The 24437-nt window shown below is 42.9% G+C and overlaps 1 protein-coding gene across 1 annotated transcript; it reads right to left on the bottom strand.

The window, feature by feature from the left end:
* Positions 1-682: 682 nt before the first annotated feature.
* RCVRN (recoverin) lies at positions 683-24188 on the bottom strand. The gene is made up of 3 exons (XM_077458785.1): positions 23718-24188; positions 17785-17896; positions 683-3523 (listed from the first exon to the last, which is right to left on the bottom strand). Exons 1-3 carry the CDS (start codon positions 24096-24098, stop codon positions 3408-3410), a joined length of 609 nt encoding a protein of 202 aa, XP_077314911.1. The 5' UTR covers positions 24099-24188; the 3' UTR covers positions 683-3407.
* Between the last annotated feature and the right edge of the window lie 249 nt (positions 24189-24437).

The following is a 24437-nucleotide window of genomic DNA, read 5'->3' as shown; positions in this document are numbered from 1 at the left end:
AATCCAGGACTAGGGTTCTCAGCCCATCTTCACCATCAGAAGCTCTGGTAAAGACCAACTGCCACTTAGACTCTGCTCCTCTGCTGAGCCCTGTGTATTGTATTGTATTTACAAATGTCTGACACAGATCAGCTCCTGCTGTGGCCTATCATCGGTGACAGTCTGATCACATGGGAAGAGAGAAAGGAAAGGCTGCCTCCTGCCTGCAGCAGACTTATGACATCATCTCAGCCTAGGCAAAGTCATCAACTGGAGTTCAAGGACAGCTTTTAGTGATAGAATGTGGAGCTTTTATGAGAAATGATACTGTTGCTGTATATTGTGACATGCCAGGAATTTATTGAAAGATACTGACAGGTCCACTTTAAGAACAGAACACAGATTCTTTATCGCTATTTTTGGTATGAAATTAGGAGTTTAGAATGAAAAAAATTTTGTAAATACTCAATCTTTTTATCTTTTACATAGCGATTGCCCAAACTGGTCCATAAAATACTCACTACTCAATCTTTTTATCTTTTACATAGAGATTGCCAAAACTGGTCCATAAAAAAACAAACAAACAAGAATGAATCATATTTAAAATAAAACGAAAAAAAACAAAAACATGAGAAATGTATCTTCATTTTACTGCCGTCATTAAGTGAGCAGAGAATAAAAATAAGCAAAAAAATACGGAATATAAAGAGAATTGATTTAATTGCGGTTGATCAATATCACAGATATCATTCAGCCAAGTTCGTTTGAATCATCAGAGAGAGATATACAGCAAACTGGGTCATCTGTCAGATTTGTTTAGTAAAACATCTTCAATATAATATTCCACATTTACATGTTCATTTAAAACACAACCCAAAACAAGAACAATGTCAAGCTCAATGAAACTTTCAGTTTTAATCAGCTAAATGCATTTTTAGATGCATCAATACAAATCTTACAAATGATTTTCCTAAGAAAGCAGCCACAACCTGAGTAGAAAAGCCTGTGCCCTGCCAGCATGCTGCAGAGAAGGACTCTTGTCTCTGTGTGAAGGCAATGGTCTCTCTGCAGCATGGCCATCTTAAAGCATGGGCACCCCCTGGGCACTGCCCAGGGGCATGGGGGTCCCATGATAATCCTGCATGCCGTCATACTTGCCAACCGTCCCGGATATTCCGGGGAACAGTCATACTTTTTAACAAGCTGTCCCAGGATGTCAGCATCCCGGAGCCTGTTCTGTGCCCTTCAGATCCCAGTATTGGGCCTCCCTGATCCGCCCCCCGCCCATACTGTGCCTTTTGTGTTGATTAGTCTTTGATTTAGGGCATGTTTTCTTATTGTTTAAAATCAATTGTATTGGAAATGCCAATAGATATATGTAAATAGCACAAAGAGTTACCAGTGGGATTATAGCGGTGCCAACAAGCAGACACGAGCTAAAACTTAACAAAGTTTATTTAATACATGATAAAAAGGTATAACAATTTGATACATTTATTTTACACATATCCAAAGGAGGGTCACAGTAGGTGTTCGCTTCAAGCGTTTGGTAAAGGTCTAGCGTCTGATCCCAACATGTTTCGGCAAAATTGGCTTCCTCAGGGGGTTCATAGAAGATCACAGCGAAACATGTTGGGATCAGACACTACACCTTTTTTCCAAAAATGCTTAAAGCGGAGTTCCACACTATAGTGGAACTTCTGCTCATCAGACCCCCCCCCCCCCCTCCGGTGCCACAATTGGCACCTTAAGGGGGAGGGGGGATGCAGATACCTGTATAATCCAGGTATCTGCACCCACTTCCGGGAATAGCTAGCCGCAGCTAGCCACAAATCCTCCCCCCCATTTTGTTCTGGGGAACACACAGTTCCCAGAACACAATGGGGACCAGTGAAGATGCGCATCGCGACTCGCGCATGCGCAGTAGGGAACCGGGCAGTGAAGCCACAACGCTTCACTTCCTGATTCCATGACCGAGGATGGCGGCGGGGGGCAGCCGAGAGACAATCGATTTCTCGTCATCTGCTGCCAACATCGCAGGCACCCTGTCCATTTATTAAAAGTCAGCAGCTGCATTGTAGCTGCTGACTTTTAATAATTTTTTTTTATGGTTGCACTCCTCTTTAAAGTGAACCCTCCTTTGGATCTGTGGTGTTCCCTTTAAGCGTTTGGTAAAGGTGTAGTGTTTTGTAAAAGTGTAGTGATCCCAACATGTTTCGCCCTGAACTTCTATAAATCCCCCGAGGAAGCCAATTTTGGCGAAACATGTTGGGCTCAAACACTACACCTTTACCAAATGCTTAAAGTGAACACCTACTGTGACCCTCCATTGGATATGTGTAAAACAAATATAATACATTTTTATACCTTTTTGATCATGTGTTAAATAAACTTTGTTAAGTTTTAGCTAATTTCTGCTTCTTGGCACCACTATAATCCCACTGGTTATTCTCTGTGCTATTTACATATCTAAAAGGGATGAGGTGCATGATGTAACATTGTCACCCAGCTACAATAGCATTCAAATACTAATAAATAATAAATAAGTAATAAATGTTTAATTAAAATTTTTATTTATTTAATTAAGCCCTAAGTGAAATTAATGACTCTGCAATATAGCAATGCAAAGATGTAAATAGGGCCTAAGACTTTGTATTTTTTATTTTTTTTTTATGCACCCGGAATGTATTTTGCTTATTTAAAGTGAATACTCAATTCCACTTTCAAATTTTTTTAATATATATATATTTTGCTTGATAAAAACATTTATTCAAAGATCCCTTTTTATCATTTTTTTTTAAGACTAGACTTGATTTTATTTCAAATAAAACAATGATGTCAGTGCAGCAGAATAAAAAATCCCCACATGATCAACAAGGAGATTAACACGAACATTTCCCTCATCTATTTTTACCTTTTTCTTTTTTTCTTTTTTTTTTTTTTTTGTATAATTAAAATTTTTACAAAACAAAAAATCTACAGCACATACTACATCCCTACCAACCTGCAGATAATAAATAACATAATATCAGAGTGTCATTTTTTTTTTTCTCTCTTGACGAAAGCGTTTTGAATATTTTTGTCTCCTGCGGCGTTCATTTTTTAATTTTTTTTTGGTATTGTTTGTTTTTCCTCCTGATGCTTCAGCGCCTTTATTAGCTTAAAGTAGCCTTACAAGAGCGAGATCAGTTTAAAATGCAACAAGATTACTGTAAGTGACCTTCAGAGTATAAGAAGGCTGCAGATGTAATCCGCAGATTATTCGTTAAACTAATTAGAGCACAGACAACGCAATCCTACATGACACGAGTGGTGGAGAGACAGTTTAAGGACAAGAAGAGTTTCCGTTTGCGTTTCGGTAGACTCAGCGATTCTCTCGTCGGTGAAGGTGTACAAACAGTCTTTCAAAAATTTCTGCGTGTTCCGAGCTAGTTTTTTTTCTCTTTTAGCTTTTCCTTGACTTTTTGAGGTTCGTACTGGATTAAACGCAAAATTTCTTTGTTCTTGACGATTCCTTGTATGAATTCTCCTTCAGTCAGTTTATCTGTAGAAAGAAAAATGCAAATCATGGTGTAAAAATGTACAATTGGGAGTATTTATTTCATGATTGAAAAATAGAATGGTTTTGGGTCAATTTTATTTGAATTAAATTTATTTATTTTGGGTCAATTTTATTTGAATTTAATTTATTTATTTTGACCTCCAGCTGTTGCAGCAACTACAATTCCCATGAGGCATACCAAGACTCTGACAGCCACAAGCATGACACCCAGAGGCAGAAGCATGATGGGACTTGTAGCTTTGCAACAGCTGGAGGTCCACTAATTGCATATCCCTGGTTTAGATCAAAGCACATTCATGTGTTAGAATGGCCCAGTCAAAGTCCAGACCTAAATCAAATTGAGAATCTGTGGCAAGACTTGAAAATTGCTGTTCACAGACGCTCTCCATCCAATCTGATAGAGCTTGAGCTTTATTGCAAAGTAGAATGTGTAAAAATGTCCCTCTCTAGATGTGCAAAGCTGGTAGAGACATCCCCAAAAAGAATTGCAGCTCTAATTGCAGTGAAAGACGGTTCTACAAATGTACCCCACACTTTTCACATACCGTATTTATCGGCATATAACACGCACTTTTTTCCCCTTAAGATCAGGGGGAAACCGTGGGTGCGTGTTATACGCCGATCCTCCGCGATTTCTGAGCGATTTTTGGGCTCTGGGCGGCTTTCAGCCACCTTCGGCCCTTTTCACGGCTTACGGCCGCCTTAGGCCCTTCTTGGCGGCTTTCGGTTGCCTTCGCCCGTTCTTGGCGGCTTGAGGAAAACTGCTGAGAAGGGCAGAGAGTGGCCAAAAGCCACTGAGTACGGCTGAAGGCGGCCAAAAGCCGCAGAGTACGGCCAAAGGCGGCCAAAAGCCGCCGAATACGGCCGAAGACAGCCGAAAGCCGCTGAGAACTACCAGGCGCCGCCGAGATACACAGGACATCTCGGCGGCGCCATAAAAGCTGACATCACTGAGGGGACAACGATGCACAAGGCTGCATGACGGACAGGCGGCATGACAAGGCTGCAATGACAAGGCCCTTCTCGGCGGCTTTCGGCCATTCTCGGTGGCTTTCGTAAAACTGCCGAGAAGGGCCGAGAGTGGCCAAAAGCCGCCGAGTACAGCCGAAGGCGGGCAAAAGCCGCCGAGTACAGCCGAAGGAGGGCAAAAGCCGCAGAGTACGGCCAAAGGCGGGCATTTTTAAAAATAAAAGCTGACATCACTGAGGGGACAACGATGCACAAGGCTGCATGACAAGGCTGCAATGATAAGGCTGCAATGATGGACAGGCTGCATGACAAGGCTGCAAATAACACTGACAAGGCTTCAGATTGACACTGATAAGGCTGCATTGATGGGCATTTAAATGAAAATAAAAATAAAAATAAAATAAAAAAAATTAAAAAAAATTTTTTTTCCCTCCTAAAAGTTTTTTTCCTTAAAATTCCCTCCTAAAATTGGGGTGCGTGTTATACGCCGACACGTGTTATACGCCGATAAATACGGTATTTATTTCTAAAAAATATTGAAAAACTATTTATCATTTTCTTTCCACTTCACAATTATGTGCCACTTTGTGTTGGCCTATCAAATAAAATACCAATAAAATACATTTACGTTTTTGGTTGTAACATGACAAAATGTGGAAAATGTCAAGGGGTATGAATACTTTTTCAAGGCACTGTAAATAATAATCTCCGCCACGCTTCAGTAATACTATAAACGCATTAAACCAGACTGTGAAAATACACCAAATTAATATCCAGAAACAGTCTTCTATATTATATCAAAGATCCATTATATTAAATACAATTTAAAAAAAATAAAAAATAAAATAAAATTTTAATTTTAATTTAAATGCAATATAATGGGCCTTTGATATAATAGCAGGACGGTATAGAACACTGTTTTTTTATATTAATTTGCTGGATTTTCACAGACTGATTTAATGTGTTTATGGTATTAGTGAAGCGTGGCACAGATTATTATTTATATTTCAATGGAAAAAAAACCATTAGGGAATAAGCCGATTATAGGCACACTGTGCCATTTTTATTTTTGCTGTTCAGTTCCCGAGATAGCAAACATCTGATAATATTGTAATCATCGCATGTATAAAGCAATCACAGGAACATTGAAATACCATCTAATTATTCACCTGGCTGAAATTAAAGTTCTAAATAAATAATTGTGTCTCTGCAGACATCTTTGTGAGGACATATTGTTCTCAGCTCCTTTATGTTGCTCATTACATCGTGTGCCAACCAAAGCACCATATTTTATTAGACTGAGGTCACCAGCTTACAGACAAATATCCCTCATGGGTACATCAATGCATTATATGCAAGAAGACGATTGAGGCTAAGTTAGGAGCAGAGATAGTAATTCCGCTATGCTGGTGCTCTGATCTTCAAACAGCACTTACTTCAAGAATAATAAGTGGTGCTATATGAAATATTTGTTCTCTGACATTACGTTGTCTGTATACTATACCGTCCCTGCAATAGGTGCTGTGAAAGTAAGGCATGGAATAAGGAAGAAGAAACCTAGATGGAGGGCCGACATGACAGGGTAAAAAGGGGGTTTGGAATGGTAGGAGTTATTAGGTGTGTTGAAAGTATATAGTAAGGGGATATTTACCAGATTGATGAAGTGGAGGAAACAGGTCAGGCTTCAGGGGTCAACCAGTAGGGGAATCCTGGTGAGGTCTTCACGCAGGTGAGAGCAGGGCTGGATTGGGACAGAAATTTGGCCCTGGACTTCATCCAGAGCAGCCCACTTACATTTTGAGTGTCCCATCAGCACTCCCTTACTTACATCAGAGTGTCCCATCACCAGCCCCCTTACATCAGAGTGTCCCATCAGCACCCCCTTACATCAGAGTGTCCCATCACCAGCCCCCTTACAACAGAGTGTCCCATCAGCACTCCCTTACGTCAGAGTGTCCCATGAGCAGCCCCCTTACATCAGAGTGTCCCATCACCAGCCCCCTTACATCAGAGTGTCCCATCAGCACCCCCCTTACATCAGAGTGTCCCATCACCAGCCCCCTTACATCAGAGTGTCCCATCACCAGCCCCCTTACATCAGAGTGTCCCATCAGCACCCCCTTACATCAGAGTGTCCCATCAGCACCCCCTTACATCAGAGTGTTCCATCGGCACCCCCTTACATCAGAGTGTCCCATCAGCACCCCTTACATCAGAGTGTCCCATCAGCACCCCCTTACATCAGAGTGGCCCATCGCCAGCCCCCTTACATCAGAGTGGCCCACTGAGCCATCGGTCCACCGGGAAACTCCCGGTAGTCCCAATGGCCAGTACATGCCTGGGTGAGAGACTATGTTGGGACAACTTCCCACAGTTCCTCCCCCTCTGCCTTGGCCAATAAACCCCAGTTTTTGGTGTCTTGTGTGCTACTTGGGTAAGGTAAAAAGAGGAGTGTTGGGACAACTTCCCACTCTTCCTCCCCCTCTGCCTTGGCCAATAAAATTCAGTTTTTGGTGTCTTGTGTGCTACTTGGGTAAGGTAAAAGGGGGAGTGTTGGGACAACTTGCCACTCTTCCTTTCCCTCTGCCTTGGCCAATAAACTCCAGTTTTTGGTGTCTTGTGTGTTACTTGGGTAAGGTAAAAGGGGGAGTGTTGGTCAAGCAGTCATAGGTACAAAATCATCTTTTATACCCTAGTCATGAGTGTTTCCCCCTTTCTGTACACTCCGAGTCAGTGTGCACTTTGCTTGTGTGTGGTGACTAGGGGTGAGCTCAGGTGTGTTCAGGATCCTAACCCAAACCCACATGAGCTAGCTCTCCAGAAAGCTGTCTGTCTTTTGGCTAAGATCATGTGTGGTATCTGTTCTTATGAGTGTCCAGTAGGGGTGCTCCACCATCAATCTGGCCTTTTGGTAGGAATGGCTGGCTGTATCTCTGTTGGTACGATGGGAATCCCAATGGGCTTTCCCGATGGGTTAAGGAGTGGCAGGTACTTGGAAGCCAAATGCCTCCTGATTTGAATAATGCTACTTGGTCTGGTCATGGGTTGGGATGGCAGAGAACCTGTGATGGCAGTGTCCCCTGGGATCTGGTTGCCCCAAGGGGTGCTCACAGTATCATTATTGGCCTGGGAAACCCAATGTGAGAACAAGCACATGGCCATGTCACCACTTGATTTTTCTGCACAGCACCTCTTGGGCTAGGTTTTTTGGCTGAGACCAGGGCAATATTTGATACCAGGCCACACGACCTTGCCAATGCACTCCCACTGAAACCTATTTATTTACTTATTAAGGTAGTGTAGAGATGGGCACATGCTTGTGTAGCACCCTGTAGTTTAGTCAGGGAGCTCCTCACAAATTTACTTGCCAGGAGTAGTTATCCTGGTCAATTGCTAGAGATCCATTGATTTCTCCCTAAGTTTGGCCTTGTTGCACTTTTCTCTTCTACCGCTAGGTGGCCGGGTACTCGGTTGTACTACATACAAGAAGGGCAACCCGAGGTCAGTTTATGGGTATATGGGGTATCTTAGCCAATAGGAAGGGATTTTCTTGAATCCCTTGGCCTGCCGGGAGAACCTATATATTCGGGTGAGGTCAGGTGATCTGTGTTCTGTGCTGTCTGGGTGGACGTGTGCCGTACACCCTGGGCTGCTAGGTTAGTGAAAGACATGGCGTAGTTCGTGAGTGAGATGATGGATTGGGGAAAATACACTCTGGGCGTCTGCTTTGCTCCCATTGGCAGAAAACCTGTCCTGACTGATACCATTGTGCGGTACGCACCGAATGGCCAGCTTGCTGTATATGGCTGGAGGCTATGAGTCTCTTGAACTGATTTGTGGAAAGTATGCTGGCCTGACTTCACAGTTGAGGCTTTGGATTGTCTGTGGATGCTTTGAAGAGCACCTATTCGAGGTTGTCCATCTGACCCTACCCCCATGGATCTTACAAGTGGATTGGGACAAGAATGTTGCTGTCCCTTCGGGGAGTGAGGTCCAAAGCCCGTCGGTGGTCACCCAAATCATGCAAAAAGCTTCTGACCCTGCTTCAGCGACAACCCCAGAACCCAGCTCATCGATCGATCCTACGGGCCGAGGTTGGGCCCGGCTGCTCGCGTTGATGTCTGAGTTGTCCAAGAGAAAATTACCGGGAACGGGTAAGCCAGCAAAAAGCGAGAGTGGTGTGCCTGTGGAGGAAGTGACACAAGTAGCAGTGGAAGGGGATGTCGAAGGGGTGCCAAGGCAAAAGTCAAGCGCAACTACATAGAGTGGAGAAGTGTTCGACAAATCTCAGATTCAGACATTTTATAAGATGGTCTGTCAGAACTCTTCTCGGACATCCTGTCCTACTCAGGGAAAAAGGGAGAAAGTGATGAAGAGTTAACCAGTGATGTGCAGGAAGATGAAGCACCTGCTTCTGCTACTGCTACTGCGAGCGTGCAGATTGTGCTGTCAGCCAGTGCATTACAGCTGATTAGCATTGCCAGGTCCTTTGAGGAGGATCAAGGGAATCCCACATCCCAGCCTATCATGCCCATGCCAAGTTCCAAAGCGAATCGTAAGCCGGAGGTGGTTGCTGGATACCCAGTTCACCGTGCCTCAGACATGCAGGTTCTATCTGGGTAAGGAGACCCTAAGACCCTGCCTCAGCTGTCAAAGATACAGCACATAATTATCAGGAGATTCGCAGAAAATTATGTGTATTTATACCCCTACATTCCTCCTCATTTGGAAGAGGAGATTCTGGAGAAGGAAACGCAATGAGTGGATGAGGCTGTCCATGAATTCCTTCAAATACCCCTCAAGATAGACTTTTTAAAGTTATCACCTAAAATGTTGCGGAAATACCATTCGGTAATGGATACCTGGGGCTACGGCCGCAAAATGAATCTGGACAGCGCAATCCTCCGTAGGCCGGACAAGAAAGATGCCAAATATTATGTTGTCACTGTAAATGCCAAAGGAGAAGATAACACTGCCAGATACCAGATATTATTGGTGAAGTCTCATCAAATTGATACCATTACCTTGTAGATTGCAAATATGGGTTGTGTGATATCAAGGACGCTATGCTGACAGTTACCTTGCGCACCCATTTAAAGTGTTGTTAACGGGGAATATCCCAGAAACCTGTATTGGCAGGGACTGTGCTGGACTGAATGCTGCCTGCAGTTACAGGAAATGATCATCTCAGCCACGTTGGCTAAAATTAAAGTTGTTGGGGTGTTCCACCCTGAAGAGCAACCTGCAGACTTTGGCAGATTGTCGGTCGCAAACAAAGAAGAGAGTCTCTTGGTCTTTGGCTGCCATATGGGTAGACTGAAGATATTTCTGCAAGGGGACCTGTGTTCTGAAGTGTGGTCCCTTGCATCTTGGCCTGACTGCCTGTTGTTTGAGATGCAGTCATGCCCTTTGTGCCTGGAGTTGCCTTTGAAGAAGAAAAGGAACTGCTAAGAATGTAGTCCATTGGAGTAAAGTCAATGGGCTGTAACATGTCACGAACACTGAGAATGTAGATAGCTAGAATATGCTGTGATAAAGAAATGATTGCCTATTTTCTTCAAATAATGGACTCATGTGTGTATGGTCATATACTCATGTGCATATGCTGTTACTGATTTAACCACTACTGAAGTTCTATACTCATTAAGAAAGGGGGTGGCATTCTCAGCGAGAATGGGGCCTGCTTTCATCCTGTAAATAATGTAGTCATGTATAGGATGTTTTACATTTTCCTACTGTCCTTGGCTGAGGATCAAGCCAAATCACTGTGTACATATTGTTTTTATAGGATAGGATGCCTATACAGTGTTTTGATTATCTCTTTCAGGTGTTAGTTGATGCATCTTGCTTGGCCAAGGAGAGACAGGGATCTAGCCGGATCACATCGCTAACCCTTTGTATATTCACTATTTCTGTATATATATATTAGAAAGATAGTTAGGAAGCAATACTATTGCTTTACTTGCCTTAAAGTGTACATAACCCTCTTTGATATTTGAATGTCATACGTGATTAACTCTTTTCCATGTTTTGAAATTAATGTTATTTATGTAGTAGGCCACACATATGTTATTGTACTGTTATACTGTTAACCCTTTCCCTGTTTCCCTACCTATCCCAGTTTTTGTAGGACATTCTAACTCTGCAAACTCTGAGACGTAGTTTATTGGGCAGGGGGAGAATGAGGCTCCCTGGGGTTTAGTCAGGGAGTGCCTCACAAATTTAACTGCCAGGAGTAGTTACCCTGGTCAAATGCTAGAGATCCATTGATTTGTCCCTAAGTTTGGCCTTGTTGCACTTTTCTTCTACCGCTAGGTGGCCGAGTACTTGGTGGTACTAGATACGAGACCGGCAACCTAAGGTCAGGTTTTGGATATACGGGGTATGTCAGCCAATGGGCAGGGGTTTTCTTGAATCCATTGCCCTGCTGGGAAAACCTATATATTCGAGGGAGGTCAGGTGATCTGTGTTCTGGCTGCCAGGCTGTGTGAGGACCTATCCAGAAGTAAGAGGGCAGCACAGGGTTGGGATTTTGGCTTGCAGTTCAACCATAAGTGGCAGTTCTGCCGGCCGGAGAACCTGTCGTGGTCAGAGGTAGAAGGAAAGCTGTTGCCACTAAGGGACCAACCACCTTTACCAGGGACCACAGTGAGTAACTGAAGCAAGTACCAGAGCAGCATTCTCACCGAACGGGCACTGTGGAGAATCGGGAAACTTCAGGCGGTGATCAAGTCAGGGACCTAGCCAGCTGAGGTGACGCTTGCAGAGCAGCCTTGTGAGTCAAGTCAGAGACCGAGCCGGTTAGTAGGGGTGAAGCTTGAAAAGTATCTGGAGTGAAAGGCTAGGGACCCAGCAGGGAAGCGTGGGTGACGCTTGAGGAAGATACCACGCAAAGCTTTGAGGAGCTCCAGGGATTTAGAGTCAGTGAATCAGAGGGTCCAGTGAGAGACCAGGAGCTCAAGGGGCTGAAGAACTACAAGTAGATGTTGTAGTGAAGCGGAGAGAACTGTAATGATTTGTGTTAGGAACTGTTAAAGACTGTTGCCAAAGGAGACAGCAATCCTGCACGTGCAGATGTGGCACCTTGCTGGGGTCCTTTCCCTGTACAGCTGTCTTCCTATTGAAGTCTCAGAGTCTGCCAATTGAAATTTCAAATGCTCAGAGTCAAGGGTGTCCTGGCCCTAACCCTCTTTCCCCCTCAAAATATAAAAAGTACTGCTAAGAGAAATAAAACCTCTTTTACATCCAAGAAGTGGCTGGTGCCCAATAACTTTATCCACCTTGCCCCCACTTTGCTTCACAACCCACCCCATACAGAAGGATGTCAGCTATCTAAAGGTTCTCATTAGACTGGAGGAGGCTAGAGACTTTGCTACACTTGTAAGAATATTGGCCTGGGGGGCGATACACAAAGAAAAGTACATAGAATATGTAGCAGGCAGTAGGTGCACTCAACAGGACCTACAAAAGGATATATTTTCCAACATAGTTTAATCAATGTCAACATTTTGGCAGGGCACAGCCTGCCTAGGTGGACTGCGGACCTCCCAAATGTTGACATTGAATAAACTTCCTTTTGTAGGTCCTGTTGAGTGCGCCTACTGCCTGCTACTTATTTACTTATATATTTATCTTCATGAGTGTGTTACTTTTACACTTATGTATGTTTTCTTTTCCATTACACTTGGATGGAAGGTATAGGTCCTTGGGCATACCCTCAAGTCTAGGGGGACGATGTGGCCACCAGGTTCCTTCCTCCCCTTAACCAAGGGATATCTCTCTGAGACAGCTTCCCCCCAGTTCCCGTTGGTGGGCTTTGGCTGACCATGAGAAAAGGGGGACCCGCCAGGCCTTTTGGCAAGGTGAACCATGAGTGTGTCTTGCCCGTCAGGAGCCTTCCCGGGAGATGTCAGGTAGGGGTCCTACTTCCTTAGGAGGTGAACTAGTGACTCACCCCTAAGTGCACTTTTTTTGGGTGTGTTTTCACATGCACTTTTTTGTTTGCTTGCTGCCGCTTTTTTTTTTTTTTGCGCACCGCTGGTTTAAGAGAGAAAGCTGTCACCTGTACTGGGCCAATTATCTGCAGCCCAGGCATTCCTGGCTCCACAGCCGCACCTATACAAGGGACCTGTATACAGGGCCGTCTTTAATATTGATTGGACCCTGGGCAAAACTTTTCTTGGGGCCCCCCCATGCAGTTTCGCTCTCCACCTGCTCTGAGACATACAATAAATAGCAGTTAGACTCAAAATCAGTTTACTGAATCAGGCAGCTATTGCGATTGGTTGCCAGAGGTTACAGTGTATCATTATCGCTCACTGACTGGTTGTTAGAGGTTACAGTGTATCATTATCGCTCACTGACTGGTTGTTAGAGGTTACAGCACACATTACGGCTCACTGATTAGATGCTAGAGGTCACAGCACATGATTTCTGCTTGTTGTCTGGTTGCTAGAGATTACTGTGGATATGACCTCGGGGGGGGGGGGGGGGGGGGCATGATATGCATATCACTGCCGCTGGCGGCCGCTATTTACGTATGAATGCTACCTTTACATATGAATGCCAAGGCTATTTACATATGAATTCCGGTAATTTACATGTTAACACAGGGTCTGCAGGTAAGTCACCTGTACACAACAATAGGGCAGAGGTGGGCAGCATTAGTAGCAGCACTTCACACTGAGATATTGGGACACAGCACAGGACTAAAACCTCAAGGGAAGAGGAAATTTAAACCAAGATAGTTGGCAAGTATGAGGCAGCTGCTTTGGGCCCCACAAAAATGACAGGGCCAAGGGCAGCTGCCCCTTTTGCCCTGCCTTAAAAACGGCCCTGCCTGTATACAAGTGCCTGCATAGTGGGGAATGTCCCGGCCATTTATGACTGGCACAGCACAGTGGCAGCTTCCTGGAGGTCTCTCTCGTGTGGGTGAGGACTAGAATTCTGAACACATCCAAGCTCATAGATGGTGGTGACCAAGTGTGCAATCTGTCTATGTGCCCTTTGACTGCCTGGATGATTTGTCTTTGTGCTGTCAATGAGTATCCAGTCTGTGCTTTGCCGGCAACTGTGCACTCTATTTACTATTTACTATATGGTGACATTCAGGAGAGGAAGTGCAACTCTAAGGAAGAGGGCAGGAAGATAGGTACAAACATAAATGTATGTAGCACCCTCCTAATGTAGTGTAGGTTACTAAATTTAGTTGGCTCCTCTGTAAGCAGAGGATCTGAGCTGGACTATTTCGAGCTGCTCAGTGTCTCACAGGCTTACTTTCCCCTGTATTTTAGAGCAGTGGTCTCCAAACTGTGCCCGTGGGCCAAATGTGCCCCTTTGCTTGGCCTTATCTGGCCCTCGGGGCACTATTTCTCACACTGACACCAACAAGGGGGCATCATTCCTTATATTGACACCAACAGTGGGGAACTATTCCTCTCACTGACATTAACAATGGGGCATTTTTCCATCCAGTGAAACCAATGATGGAACATTATTCCTCCCGCTGACACCAGCAATGGGGCACTATTTCTCCCACTGATATAAACAATTAGGCACTGTTCCTCCCACTAATACCAATGATGGGGCACTATTCCTCCCACTAATACCACTGATGGGGCACTATCCCTTCTACTAATACCAATGGTGGGGCACTTTTCCTCCCACTAATACCAATGATGGGGCACTATTCCTTCTACTAATACCAATGATGGGGCACTATTCCTTCTACCAATACAATGATGGGGTACTATTCCTCCCATTAATACCAATAATGGGGCACTATTCCTCCCACTAGTACCAATGATAGGGGAACTATTCCTCCCACTAATACCAATAATGGGATACTATTCCTCCCACTAATACCAATGATGGAGCACTATTCCGCTAACTAATATCAATGATGGGGCACTATTCCTCCCACTGATACCAATAATGAGGCACTATCCCTCCCACTAATACCAATGATGGGATTCCTCCCACTAATAACAATGATGGGGCACTCTTCCTCCCACTAATACCAATGATGGGACACTATTCGTCCCACTAATACCAATGATGGGACACTATTCCTTCCTCTTATACCAATAATGGGACACTATTCCTCCTTCTACTGACTATGTAATTTTTTACTCCCACGGACGCTGGGGCATCTTCTCCTTCCAATGGCCACAGTCCAGCTCCCCTAAAGTCTGAAGTAAACCGGCCTTTTGTTTAGAAAACTTAGAGACCCCTTGTCTAGAAGATTCTAGACTTATAGTGGGAGAGAGAACGGAGTGGGCAGTTAAATATTTATTGGACTCCAGCCCATTCCTGGGGAGGCGTGCTCAGTAGGCAGATGGAAAGCCCTTAAATAGTATGAGGCCTAAGGCAGGTCCAGTCCTGCTGGAGGACCCCTGGGGCAGAACGCTAGAAGGAGCCATCAGGAAGACATGGAGGCCCCAGCTAGGTTTAGCTGGGGGGTCTATTAGCAAGCTTAAAGTCCTAGAGTCAAGTTTGGTCTGGAGGAGCTCACTGGTCAGAGCCAGGAGGAAGTCCAGCTGTCCTATAGTGGCGTAGATCTACATCTCCCTCACTGAGAACAACCTGATGGGTATGGCTGTGTGCCTGGCTGTGAGTGCTCTAATGGGGGGAATAGGACTAACTTCATCAGCAGCAATTTATATATACATATATATAACATTTAACATTTTATGAATACTCCCTCAGAGACAATCATATTGAATTGTATAGCGAAAGGAGGAGGGAGAAGGAGCAGTCACTGTATGAATATTACCTTGAGCTATTGATCTATTTTAAACAACAAGGTTTTTACAATAAAGGAGCAAAATTAATTTTTAATTTTTTTTTTATTCTGTATATTAGTCCAGACCAAAATAAATATTAAATGAAAATACACATATGTCCATGGAGTCCATGGAGTCTCTTGGAGGAGTCAACTAATTTCTAAACCAGCTTTATCACTTTATATAAAACCTAAAATAAATGAATTCCTGTATGGCAAGCAATTAATACTTACCTGTCCCCCTGCCTGTGCCGCCAGACTCCGCTGGGTTGAAGTACAAAGTTTGCTCAAGGATTATCTGCATCTAGCACATTTCCTGGTCCTCTGCTGTGTGTATTGGTTTCTTTGACCAACCATTGTGTCCTGTAGTAACATTGGAGCCAGAGGGGGAAACCATAGAGCAGTGGTCTCCAAACTATGGCCCAGAGGCCAGATGCGGCCCTATACTTGCTTTTATCTCCTTGTGATACTATTTCTCCCACTGACACTCATAAGGGGGCACTAGTACTCCCACTGACACCCATAATGGGGTACTCTTCCTCCCACTGATTCCCATAATGGGGCACTATTCCCCTCACTGATACCAACAATGGCACACTCTTCCTCCCACTGACACCAATGATGGGGCAGTATTCCTCCCACTGATACCAACGATAGGGCACTATGCCTCCCACTGATACCAATGATGGGACACTATTCCTCCCACTGATACCAATGATGGGGCACTATTCCTCCCACTGATACTAATGATGGGGCACTATTCCTCCCACTGATACCAATGATGGGGCACTTTTCCTCCCACTGACACAATGAGGGGGTCACTATTCCACACACTGGTACCAATGATGAGGCATTGGTTACATCCCCTGACACCAGGACATTTTCTACTTCCATTGGGCAAAGTTTGGCCCGCCCTAAAATCTGAAGGACAGCAAACTGGCCCTTTGTTTGGAAAGATTGGAGAACCCTCCCATAGAGCAAAACAGGTGATGGCATCTTCAGATACTCCAGGAAGGATCTTTCAGCAAGCTTCACTCTTCAACCCAGAGGATTTAGGTGGCACAGACAGGGGGAAAGGTAGGTATTAAAGTGTAACTAAATGCAAAACTTTTTAATAGTTTCGGATAGTGGAGAGGAAAAAGAACCCCTTTCAGTTTTTATTGCCATCTGTGACCCCGTTAGAGAAATGCACCATCTTTATTTGTCCCGCTTACCGCTATCAAAAGTGAAAGTAAAAGAAAATCCCAGAGTTTAGACTGACATAGAACACTAATAGAGGAGAAATCTTCCAGTGGGGGCATTAGTTCTGGTGACACCCCGACATGGCAAAAAAAATAAAAAATACTGGGGTTATAACCCTTCCTTACACTATCCAGTGTTAAAAAAAGTGTGGTGCCTCCAGTCACACTTTAACTGCTTGCTTTGCAGAGGGGCATTTGTTGTAGGTATTAAAAATCCTTTTAAACCTCACAAAAAAGACTAGCAATAGCCGTGATTTATTAATATACAATAACTAGGAGGTTTGCTTGCCATGTTGTGTTTGTGTCTTCTTGGACACTGATGGGTACGATCCCTTGGAGGCAGCTAAAATCCCCTAAGAAATCCAATTATCCCACAACTAATCTCTGTCCCCCTCCCACATTGGTATGTAGCAGTAGTTTGTGTCTCTGCCCCTCCCACAATGGTGAGATTTACCCCAGTAGTTTATGTCTCTGGCCCTCCCAAAATGGTGAGATTTCCTTGCAGTAGTTTGTGTCTCTGCCCCTCCCACAGTGATGAGATTTCCCCCAGTAGTTTGTGTCTCTGCCACTCCCACAATGATGAGATTTCCCCCAGTAGTTTGTATCTCTGCCCCTCCCACAATAGCGAGGTTTCTCCCAGTAGTAGATTTCGTCTCTGGTCCTTCCACAATGGGGAGATTTCCCTTTAAGAGTTTGTATCTCCATCCCTCCCATAAGACTATAATTAAGGTAAGACTTGGATTTCCAATTATTTGACCATTCCAAACTTGAGATAATTCGTAAGAGAAGGGTGACACCGTAATTTGACATTGAAATGGCCAAAACTTGCAAGGAGCTGGCCTTTAATTGAAAGAAAGTTTGAAATCCTACAACCTCTCTTTCTCTTATGCCTGTGATGAGCTGGAGAACTGATTTAAAGGAATACTCAAAATAGTTTCTGGTTCAACTTCTGACCAAATCTGCCAAGGTATATGCAGGTTCAGGTGAACGGACAGGAACATCCTGACCCAGTAGTGTAACTAAGACGTTGCCTTCAACCTGTATGGTCCACCTACACAGGCCTTCTACAAAACCATCACGTGATAAAATATTTTCGTTTGGAAAGTCTTTGACCTATTTTTTTGGAATTAGGTAAACCCCCCCACTCCCACCCTGGCAAAGATATGCAATAGCTGGGGGAACATACTAGAAATATTAGATCAATTTGTTTGAGAATATAGATTCTACTTTCAATGTGAAATGTGATTTACCATTGTCCTGCTTTCCAAAGAAGGCCCATATTTTATTTGTTCTCTTCTCTGGGGTATTCTCATCCTCCGGAAGATGCTTCTGGTCTTCGACATTAATCATCTTGAATATTGCCTGAAAAAGGAGCAAAAAATTTATCTTCTACTTAACTAGAACATCAGTGAAATATTGTGAGAGTCGGCAGCAGATATTCATACTGTCCTGATGTAAATCTGTTCTCATATCTTTGGCTTCAGCTCGGATGCAGTGGATTTGTGGTAATACGGGCATTAATGAGAAAAGGTGTAAGGCGGTGTGTGAGGCGCCCCATTTATTCACCAAAGATTTACACATCTCTGTGTTTGTATGAAATGATTCAAAGGAGGAACAAATGACTTCTACTGTACATAAAACTGGTTATAATCCTCCTTTTTTTCTGTAAAATTAAAAAAAAAGGTCTCGTATTTGTGTCTGGCATTATAACATGACCAGCTGGATACACTGGTAGATATTTTCATTAGATTTGTTACCAAATATTATCAATAACAATGATTATCATTATCGTCCTCATTATAACTTGCCCTTATTTCCATCTATTGGAGTCTTTCTAAATATTTTTTACTTAGAGCAACCCTCAAAATAATTTTCAGGTCTTGGGGAACCATTGCTAAAACCCATTCATTGGCTGTCAGTGGGAAAAATGCCCCATTTGTTGGTGGCCAGTGGCAAGAATGCACCACTTACAGTGGCGTTCAGAACACAACCCATTGCAGACAGCTAAAAAGATCATTGGTGTCAAGCAGCCAAGTGGAATTGGCCCCAGAACTATGCAGGCACTATCAAAAGGGAGGTCAATCACTCCCAGCTCAAGGAATCCCTATCAACCTCTGGATTAACCCTGGGGTTCCATGAAACCCTGGTTGAGAATGGCTGTTCTAATGTTGGACCCCATCAAATGGGTGGTCAATCAGCCCCAGTTCAAGGAACCCCATAGCAACCTCTGGATTAACCCTGGGGTTCCATGAAACCCTGGTTGAAAATGGCTGTTCTATTGTTGGGCCCCATCAAATGGGTGATCAATCAGCCCCAGTTCAAGGAACCCCATAGCAACCTCTGGATTAACCTTAGGGTTCCATGAAACCCTGGTTGAAAATGGCTGTTCTATTGTTAGGCCCCATCAAATAGGTGGTCAATCAGCCCGCGTGCAAGGAACTCCATAGCAACCTCTGGATTAACCTTCAGGTTCCATGAAACCCTGGTTGAGAATGGCTGTTCTATTGTTGGGCACCATCAAATAGGTGGTCAATCAGCCCCCGTGCAAGGAACCCCTAGCAACCTCTGGATTAACCTTAGGGTTCAATTAATCCTACGTTTAGAATAGCTGTTCTATTGTTGGGCCCCATCAAATGGGTGGTCAGTCAACCCCAGCTCAAGGACTCCCTAGCAACCTCTGGATTAATCCAAGGGCTTCATGGAACCCTGGTTGAGAATGACTTTTCTATTGTTGGGTTTGGTATGTAATTTAACAATCTCATTCTATGTCAAATAATTTTGATGGTTTGGGCCTAACAAATATTTATCCACTGATTTTTCTAGTTTGTCTTGATTCAGCAATAGAACTATTATGTTGCCTTGTGTAAGGTGAGCAGAAGTGGGTCAGCTTCAGTGAAATTTCCAAATATTTACTATGGCTTTAAGGACATTTTAGCAAAATTTCACCTACAATTATCACCAACTAATTTTGCCAATATTTTACCAAAGGAAAAAAAATCTTAACCCCACCCATCCCTTCATGGGTGAGCTTTTTCCCTGTTTTTGGCATTGGAGTTAATTGGAGGCCCAATTTTGATTAACGTGAAATCAATTTTGCAAACAAATTTCACCCCTCACCTCAAAAATCCTCCACTGTGATTTTGTTCCTGCAAAATCCTTGTACAGCACAGGTAGGTTGACCATCTGACAAAGTTTATCCCAAGTAAATAATGGGCTTGTGCTTACAAATTGATTTTAGTTAGTAATCTCTGAGGATTGTTTAGGTCTTTTTGAAGCCCACCAGCGCAGAACAATAATTAGTCTTTAGTAACAGGTCCAACTGAGCTGCAAGGCTTAGAATAAATCCATATTGAGGGATCTGTTAGCCCTTGTACACACGATCGGAGATTCCGACGGAATGTGTCCGATCGGAGCGTTTTGTCGGATTTTCCGACTGTGTGTGGTCTGCATCGGACTGTTTCTGTCGGAATATCCGTCGGACCAAATTTTCCAACTTGCCGGAAATATTTTTGGACAAAATGCTCCGATCGGACATACTCCGATCATGTGTAGAGAATTCCGATTGGACAAATTGCCACGCATGCTCAGATCAAATTCCTACACCAAAGCTATTGGCTACTAGCCTGAACGTAGTCCCGTCATAACGAAATAACGTCATCACGTTCTGAACGATCGGATTTTCCGACAACTTCGTCTGACCGTGTGTATACAACAGTTTCGGACAAAATCCGACAGACAAAATCCGACGGATTTGGTTGTCGGAATCTCCAACCGTGTGTACAAGGGCTAAGGCAACTAATATTGACCTCTTCTTCAAAATGGTAGTTCCCTCCTTGTCATAATGATCCAATGGTTTCAATAGCTTCTGACTCAATGAACCAGACACAAGCATGCAAATTAATAGGTCTGACCTTGTTTGCTGCATGCTTGTTCAGGGTCAGTGATTCAGGCCTGGAGCTAGCCTACCGGAAGTGAACCAAAAGTGTATTCTCACAGTAAAGGCCCTGCATGGGTCTTCTGTCATGACTACAACCCGACGAGGAGAGTGCAAACCTCACTGCAGCTCAGCTTGAAGGGACGGGGATCACATAAATTAATATGTTTCATAAGTTCATAGAGGTGATCATAGGACAGATGAGCTCTATATACTTTCTTCAGGCACATGTTGTTTTTTTTCTTTATATATTTACCAAAACTAATTCAGAACAGTCCAGAATTTATGCAACAAAACAAAACTAAAGTAAACTGAATTTCTGCCAGAATTTGCAAAAAAATACCCAAATCATGGAACATTTTCGAAAGAACAAATAGATCCTGGTTTAAATGTCTAGTATTCCCGGAACAGATAGCAATAAAACTGAAACTGCAAATAGAAAGAAATAAACATTTACTATCAATTATCTGATTATTTGATTTTTTTTATACTCTCTGTCTTATAAAACCTTTCTGATTTATAACTAATGTCATGAAATAATTAGCACTGATACTCAGAACACTTTTCATGTATAATTCTTCCAGAAATTAACATAAAAATAAGATGTAAGCTATTATCTCATTATCTCGTGACATTATTAAAGACATTTTAATTAAGGGAAAACATTTGCTAGAGACGAAGTTTGGCAATGGTGCTATAAAATGCTTACTGGCAAATTAATGTGTTCTTTTGTTAATATGGGTGTGATTTTTTTTTTTTTTACTATTTGCTTAAATGTAATATTTCTGGATTTTAGAACTTTGAACATTTTTGGACTCGATGATGCGGAATTTAAAATACTTACAATACGGGTCATTGGATTATGTTACTGTAAAGACATCTTTATATGCAACTTAATAACTGCTGAGGAAGATTTCAATGCCTACAACACACAGATGGAGTGCATTATGAATCGAGCACCTTAGGTAGCTATTAATCTGAATGATGGAAGCTTCCTCAGAGCATCCTGTAGACTTCCAAGGGTTATAAGTGGGACCGCAATTTCAGTTTTAGGCCTATAACTCTTCAACGTGTTCATACAAATAGGGAATTTTTGATTTAAAGCATTGTTCCTATGTCTACAGATGTGTAATTCGATCTGCGGAAGAGGTCTACAATTTACAAGCTGTCCAGGAGATACCGGGTCATTGAGCATGTCTATGATAAGGGATGTCCATTGTGGAGAAAATATGCACATTGCAGACAAAGGAGAGAAGGGACATGGTTGTCTTGATTATAGCCTAATAGCCTAGAGCTTAGTGATTGAAGTAAAGCTTTATTGACTTCCATCATCCAATCATATGCATGCAAAAAATGCTGTTTTTTGTTACGTTTCCTTCAACGTGATTGGGTATTCACCGTGGGAGGTCTATCAGCCCCGAAAAATGGGAAAGTGGTGTCAGCAGAGGCGCCCGAATGTGAAGGAGAAACTGAGAAGTAGATTCTTCATGAATTCTTCTTCTTCCTAAAAGTTAAACTTCATGACATTTACTAAGCCCTTGAGGCAAATTCCCTTGCAAAGTGCAACTTCCCTTGCAAATGAACAGCCCATTTGCCTTTAGTAAATCAACTCTTATGCCGCATACACACGACCGGACTTTCGGGCAGACTAGGCCCAACGGTCTTCCCGACGGACATTCGGCAGAGTTCCGATGGACTTTCCGAACGAACGGAGTTGGCCACACATGAACGGACGAACAGTCCATTCGAAAGTCCATTTGTTTTGAACATGATGACGTAAGACAGGACTAAAAAAGGAAGTTTAATAGCCAGTAGCCAATAGCTTCCCTTAAGTCGTATTTGTTCTGTCGGACCAGCATACACACGAACGGTTTTCCCGATAGGAGTTGAATCCGTTGGACAGATTTGAAACATGTTCTATGTCTAGGTCCGTCTGATTTTTTTTAACGAAAAATGATTGGATTAGCCCACACACGATTGGATTGTCCGACGGACTGATTCCGTCGGACCTAGTCTGCCGGAAAGTCCAGTCGTGTGTACGCGGCATAATAAATCTGTTCAGCAAAACAAATTTAGCAGTAAAATTTCTGATCTCACCGTGAGTTTTACAGGAGTAGAAAATCTCATTTTGTGCTTATTGACTTGCTTAGGTGAAAATTGCTTAACAAAATTAGTTTCTTTAGCTGTTTTTTTATTTTTATTTGTTTCTCTTCTTTTGTGTGTCTGATGATTTTTGTAATGTTTCGTAAAATTGTTTTATATTGCCAAAATCTGGGCAAATGAAAACTCTTAAACGTGTTCATTCCTAATGACTACATCAGTCTTTCCCAAACTTTTTAGCAAGTAATAACCCTTGAAATATTGTTCTAGTCTCATGGAACCCCTGCCAAACATGACTGCATCTACAGATCACTGTACATTAGTGTGGTGGTTAGGGAGAAGAATGCTCCCTATATTTGGAGTCAGCAGGAATAATCCATCCACTTACAAATAGCCAAAAAAGATCATTGATTTCATTGGTAACTTGCCTGAGTAGCAGAAATTGCCCTTTGTTCCTAACAACCTCAGGAGAAACTTTTGGGTTCCACTGAACCCTAGTTGAGAAAAGATGGACTATCTGCTCCGAGTTCTTTCCAGAAAGCCGATCTGATGCTCCTAAACCTTGCATGATACTCTCTAGCTCAAAAGAGAAAGCGAGAGATAATTCACCCCTATACAGTACAAAGCATTAGTAAGACCTCATCTAGATTGTGTAGTTCAGATTAGACAGTTCAGCAAGAGGATGTTGTGAAACTGAACTGAGAGCAGTGAAGGGCAAATAAGTAAGACATGGGGGGGGGGGGGGTGTCTTATATATAAATATATACCAGGTGAATATAGAAAACTCAATGAAAAACCATTCACCATCATAGGTATGGTGGAGTGTTTCAAAAAATGGTTAACTGTTTTCCTAAAGGAGAATTTTTTTAGGGTTTAACACTTTGGACATATGTAATATAACAGTTTTACACAACAGGGACTCTGGATGAAGTTCTGGGGAAGGTTGGGTTCTTTTTAATTGACATCCAGTTCATTGTTAACATAATGATCCTCTCTTTGTACTTTGATTAAAATTAACATTCTACTGAACCTTATGTGGTACATACCCAGGTAACCTGATAGCACTTTAAATTTTGCCTTGGCATTGGATATTTAACATGGCATTTAATAGGGTAAAAGAAAAAACACAAATAAAAATAAACACCATACCGTAATGATTTCAAGCACTTCTTTTTTGTTGATGGTCCCATTACCATCCACATCATATAAACAGAATGCCCACTCTAGTTTCTGGTTGGCTTTGCCAGATGAGGTCATATGTAGCGCTATCATGTATTCCTTAAAGTCCAACGTGCCATCGTTGTTGGCGTCAAAGCTTCTGAAGACATGCTGGGCATAAGCTTTTGGGTCAGCGTCTGGAAAGAACTTGGAGTAAATGCTTTCGAACTGTTTCTTGCTAATCCTGCCACTGGGACACTCCTTTAGGAAAGACTGGTACCAGGTGCACAGTTCCTCCTGGGTAAATTTGGTGTTCAGCTGCAACTCCTCCAAAATCTCTTTAGAAAGGGCACCACTTTTGGTGTTACCCATAATGGAAAAATTAGAAGTCTAGGAACTAAAGGCAGACCTTCCCTTTTGTCCTACAAGACCAAACACAAGAAGGTAATGAGCAAGGCATTCTTCATGAGCCTAAATCCAGATAAAGCCTTTCTGGGATTACGAGGATTTAGGTGCCATGTAGAGAATGATATTGACTCTGTGACTTCAGAATTTCAATTAGTTACCAAAGCATCACCATTCTCTCCTTTGGGTCAATATTTTATTTATCATCATACAGATTATGAAGATTACCTACTCCAGTTTTGTTTTGTAACTTATTACAAATTGCCTGCATTATTTTGACCTGGATTTGGACTAGGACAACCAACC

Source organism: Lithobates pipiens, unplaced genomic scaffold (genome assembly GCF_037356315.1).
Source record: "Lithobates pipiens isolate NorthernLeopardFrog02 unplaced genomic scaffold, aLitPip1_a1.2 Scaffold_28, whole genome shotgun sequence".
Taxonomy (NCBI): domain Eukaryota; kingdom Metazoa; phylum Chordata; class Amphibia; order Anura; family Ranidae; genus Lithobates; species Lithobates pipiens.
Note: the sequence above shows the minus strand (reverse complement) of the source record. Positions and strands in the feature narration are given on the sequence as shown.

Coding starts and splice junctions, on each gene's coding strand:
- RCVRN (XM_077458785.1), bottom strand. CDS start 24,098: ATGGGTAACACCAAAAGTGGTGCCCTTTCTAAAGAGATTTTGGAGGAG. Junction 17,897..23,717: donor AAGTGCTTGAAATCATTACG/GTATGGTGTTTA, acceptor CTCCTTTTTCAG/GCAATATTCAAGATGATTAA. Junction 3,524..17,784: donor CTTTGGAAAGCAGGACAATG/GTAAATCACATT, acceptor TTCTTTCTACAG/ATAAACTGACTGAAGGAGAA.